At 38.3% G+C, this 5,010-nt stretch overlaps 1 protein-coding gene across 1 annotated transcript; it reads left to right on the plus strand.

The window, feature by feature from the left end:
- The first annotated feature begins 299 nt into the window (after positions 1–299).
- On the plus strand, positions 300–3,877 carry LOC105619001 (probable protein phosphatase CG10417). The gene is made up of 6 exons (XM_012200531.1): positions 300–410; positions 1,428–1,707; positions 1,870–2,677; positions 2,774–2,900; positions 3,053–3,508; positions 3,635–3,877. The coding sequence occupies exons 1-6, from the start codon at positions 300–302 to the stop codon at positions 3,875–3,877; spliced, it is 2,025 nt and encodes a 674-aa protein (XP_012055921.1).
- Positions 3,878–5,010: the final 1,133 nt, after the last annotated feature.

Raw genomic sequence — 5,010 nt, forward strand, 5'->3', positions numbered from 1 at the left:
TAGAATGGAATACATATCCGGTCGTCCGATTCTTATTACATGCGCACGTCGCTTTAAGTTTGGCGCGAAATCGCGTCGCGTCGCGCGCGGCCAAGTCCGCCAAGTCGGCGCGGAGGTGGCTCTGGCGACCCAGCTGGCGCCAGCAGCGCGCTCGGAAAACAGAAAGCCAAACCGGTCATGGGAGGCTAGTTAAACGACTGTGGCACCACGCTTGTGAGTTCTGTTTTCTGGCGGAAACGTTGCGACACATTACGCGGACGCCGCGGGAGTAGTACGACGGCCAGCCGGTATTTTAAAAGATGGGAGCGTACTTGTCGGAACCGATTACGAAGAAGGAGTCGAGCGACGAAGTGGGAAAGAATGTCGCGTACGGTGCGAGCTCTATGCAGGGCTGGCGGATCAGTCAGGAGGTAAGCGGGAAGTTGTGTCGTCGCGGCGGCAGCGGCGACGGCGGCAACGGTCGCGACGTGCGCGCGCGCGCGCGAGCGCGCCCGCGTTTATTGTATTGTTATCTAGTTTCGGTTACCTCGCGTGTTTTGCCGGTTACCCAGCCACCACGTTCGTCGGCTCAGCACGGCCGAGGCGTCCCGTACTCCGAAACGCGCCGCTGCGCCGGGGGACGGGGGTGGCCGCGCGAACGTGGCCGACAACGTCCGAGAGCCCCGGGCGCAGCATCCGACGCTCGTGGATGGCTTCCTTGCCACTCATGCGTTTATTTACCAACAGACGAGATAGCTCGATAACATCCTTGCAACATCGTCGATCAATATTGTCGCGGAATTGTTTTCGTCAGAAAAATTTATTATCTTATTGACGATTTTAATTTTCTTCGATATCGTGTATTGTATTAATTTCTTTCTATAGACGACAAAGTTATTACACAATAATAATTCTTTTATCTTTCCTTATTCGTTGATACTGTTGGAATTTATTACCATTATCAAATGAAAATTAATTGATTACGTGAAATAAATTTTGTATATCAATTTTCTTGTAAGAGAACAAATATTTAACTCAATTACAATTATGAAAATTATCCAAGGTCTAAAGCACCCTGTTTGAAATTAGAATACAAATGAACCTCCATCTTACGGCTCTTGATAAAAGAAAGTTCTTTATCTATAATTTAGAACTTTATAATATCAATCATATAAATTGTGCAAAATTTTTGCTTTGAATCCAAACTTATTAGTTGTAATCGAAGGTGAAGACAATAGAATTCTCTTTAGTTAAATTTTTTGCTTTTTTTTCCTTTTTTTCCATTTTTTGCCATTTTTTTCCTTTTCTTTCCAACATGGAGAGAAAAAGGAGGAAAGGTAAACTATGCAAGAAGTTTAACTGATAAAGAGAAGATCAAACAATCTTTCTCTAGAGTGAAAAAGGAATCTTGTCAAAGATAAGATTACTAACTGTAACTTTCTTTGCAGGATGCTCACAATTGTTGCATAGATTTCGATGAGAACGTTTCGTTATTCGCTGTATACGACGGTCATGGAGGACACGAGGTTGCTACGTACTGCGCACGTAATCTCCCTGATTTTATCAAACAGACAGAAGCTTATAAAACAGGCGACATTAGGCAAGCTTTAATAGATGCTTTCCTCGGTTTCGACGAAACTCTTACAAAACCGGAGGTAATCAATGTTCTCAAAGAACTCGCAGGAACATCCACATCAGAGAAAAAGGAGAGTGACTTGAACGAATCTGGTGCGTTTTTTTTCATATTAAGGATATGCATTATTACAGGATTTACCTTTATACAGACACTGTTGCTAGTTATATGTTTTGCAAGCTCTAATTTATTTTTTCTCCTTATCTGCACGAGTAAATTCTTAATAAGATTATCTTCGTACGTTACATTGCGTATAGATGAAGAAGAAAATGTTAGTAATCTGTGTATGGAGGCGACAATGCCATTGGAGCAAGTAATGGCAAAATATCAGTCAGAGGTGTCAAATCCTCATCTAAAAAATCTGAAAGGCGAAAAATGTGGTAAACGCGCATTCGTGAGTCCTTTTTTGCGAGGTCGGAGAGGACGAGAGAAAGCAAGTGGTTCATCCTCTGGCGCAGGATGTTCATCTTCGCCGTCACCGCCACCAACATCATCATCGTCTTCATCCTCATCCGGTTGGAATACAAATGAAACAGACGTAAGTAGTTCCAGCCAGCCGTGTGGATCGGCTCTGTCTAGCACAGTGGAGCGAAAAGATTCTGATGGTCCGGGAAGTAATGAAGCTGAGCAAGTATTGGATTCGACAACGAGCAATGGCAGTGCTCATGCGTCTCCACCAGTGGTATCTACTGAGGATGTAGAAACTGCTAAATCTATGGATATGCCTGATAGCTCTGAAGATGTAAAAGAGAAAGTATCGAGTCCAGGCAAAGCGCCACCATGCGCGGAGTCTAATGCGAATGAGGTGGAAGTTAATGGCGCAGAATCGAAGAGGATCGGAGATGCAGACAGCAGTAAAGGTGGAGGAGACAATGTGTCGAGCAGTTCTTGTATTCCTGTGGAAAACGGAGATGCGGGTCAGCAAGAACGGATAACTAGCAGTGGTCGAAGAAGAATTCAGCCTGTGGATCTTTATCAAAGTCTACTGAAAAAGGACAGTGATGATTCTGAGGAAGACGATGATGATGATGAAAATGATGAAACCTTTGATGGCGTTCCTGAAAGGTATAAGTGTATACATATTATTTATTATAAGAACGCTTAATTTTTAAGAGAGTGTTTCTTTTAAATCGAGATTTCCTCTTTTAAATCGTTTTACAGTGACGGTGATGATACGGAAGATGTTGATGAGGATGAAAGTGATGAAGATGATGATGATGAAGTAGAGGAGGAAGATATAGATGATTCTGACGATGATACTGATGATCTCATGGTGAACACTGAAAAGGTATAATATCGATTTTATACAGAATTTATTGAATATTTAGAGAGATTTTTGCACTAATTTTACTGGAACTCCAATTCCTGTAATCCATAATTCTAATTAGGCTCTTTTTCTTATTGAATTTGTCTAATGTATAATTGTAATTTTTTATGTAGCCCGGTTCGGACAGTGGATGCACAGCAGTTGTAGCGATACTCAAGGAAAACGAATTGTATGTGGCTAATGCTGGAGATTCTCGATGTGTTCTATGCAGGGATGGCCAGGCGATCGAACTTAGTCTGGACCATAAACCCGAAGACGCACCAGAAATGGAACGTATAGTAAAAGCAGGCGGAGAAGTGACAAACGATGGCAGAGTGAATGGCGGCCTCAATCTTTCCAGAGCGCTCGGTGATCATGCCTATAAGCAAAACATGGTATTACCACCCCAGGAACAAATGATCTCGGCTCTACCAGACATAAGGCATATTACAATCGATCCAGAGAAAGACGAATTTATGATACTAGCTTGCGATGGTATATGGAATTTTATGACCAGTCAAAACGTCGTTCAGTTCGTGCGCACCCGTTTATCACAAAATTACGAAAACATTTCGAAAATCTGCGAAGAGGTATTGATGTTACAAACTTAAAAAATTACAAATGACTTTTAAACATGCTCGAATGCATCTTTTCAAACCATTTAAAGTATTCTTTAAAGTATTCTTTCTGAATAAACAATCTAATGTATGTTATAGCTCTTTGATCATTGTCTTGCACCGGATACTCTCGGCGATGGAACGGGCTGCGATAACATGACTGCCGTAATAGTTAAATTTACATCACAGGCAACTGAAATTGTTAAAAATAATACCGTTGCTGAGGTATGTGTTACAAAGAAGCGATCGGTTTCGCCAACTACTGAGGAAAACAATGAGTGTATCCCGGGAGAAAACACAGTAAATCCTTGCAAACGTGCTAAAACTGAGGCAGCTATGTGAATTAGGAGTCATCACGCGTCATGAACTGATCTCCGGGAGCGGACGAATGAATGTGAGTTTATGTAAAATTATATAACAACTTTATATTATTGTGTAGAGCTGGAACCAATTGGTTATACAGTAACAAGCACATGAAATAGTGTGTAAGGTGTGTTATTCGTCGCTGCTAACAGACTGCTAGATTGGAGCACGTGGGATGATATAACTTAGTTTTGTTAATAACGTATATGAATAATTTCTCGATCACAATAAAATAAATAACGCATATGAAGAGAAATTTCTCTTTTTAAGATCATATCCTGTGCATATATTTTTATTGTTACATAATGTTAAATACAATTTGTTTAATATTGAACTTTATTTTATTATTGAGAAATATATATATATATAATATATATATATATATAAAATTCAATATTTGAATTATTTTTTTATTTTATTATGTATAATTTGGAATCAATTCTTAGAATTGAGGAATACGACAGAAAAAAAGGGAAGGAAAGAAATTGTGTATAAAATAATAATATAAACCAATTCTGGTCAAAATTATAAATAAAGCTCGTTCATTTCTTTACAAGCATTTATTGACAAAAGTACGATGAATGATACGTACTCTTAGTATAAATGTATAATATAATTTTCTCTCTTAGTTTTATATAACATAATATATTAATATAAGTTCTAATATAATTCTAATGTAGCTCTAACAACCTTTAATATACATAAATTTATTAATTGAGACTAATTTTATATAAATGATGCAGTGATACTAACGAGAACATATGCAATATTAATTAACAATGATACGTGAATAACATTAGTATAAATTAAGAGTTTTATTCAACTTTTCTTTTTTTCTATTTAATAGATATTTGATACATACATTTGTAACTGGTACTTTCTCAAATTATAGGAATATAAGAACAAAATTAGAATCGCGGTACATATATAATATTTCGCGACACACACACACACACACACACACACACACACACACACACACACACACACACACACACACACACACACACACACACACACACACACTATAGTTATTAATAATAAATATTAACTATAATAATAAAGTAATATTATATAAGTTTAGTTTAGTTTAAGTTATTAGTTATTTAGTT

The sequence above is a fragment of the Atta cephalotes genome (genome assembly GCF_000143395.1).
Source record: "Atta cephalotes unplaced genomic scaffold scaffold00019, whole genome shotgun sequence".
In the NCBI taxonomy this organism is placed as follows: domain Eukaryota; kingdom Metazoa; phylum Arthropoda; class Insecta; order Hymenoptera; family Formicidae; genus Atta; species Atta cephalotes.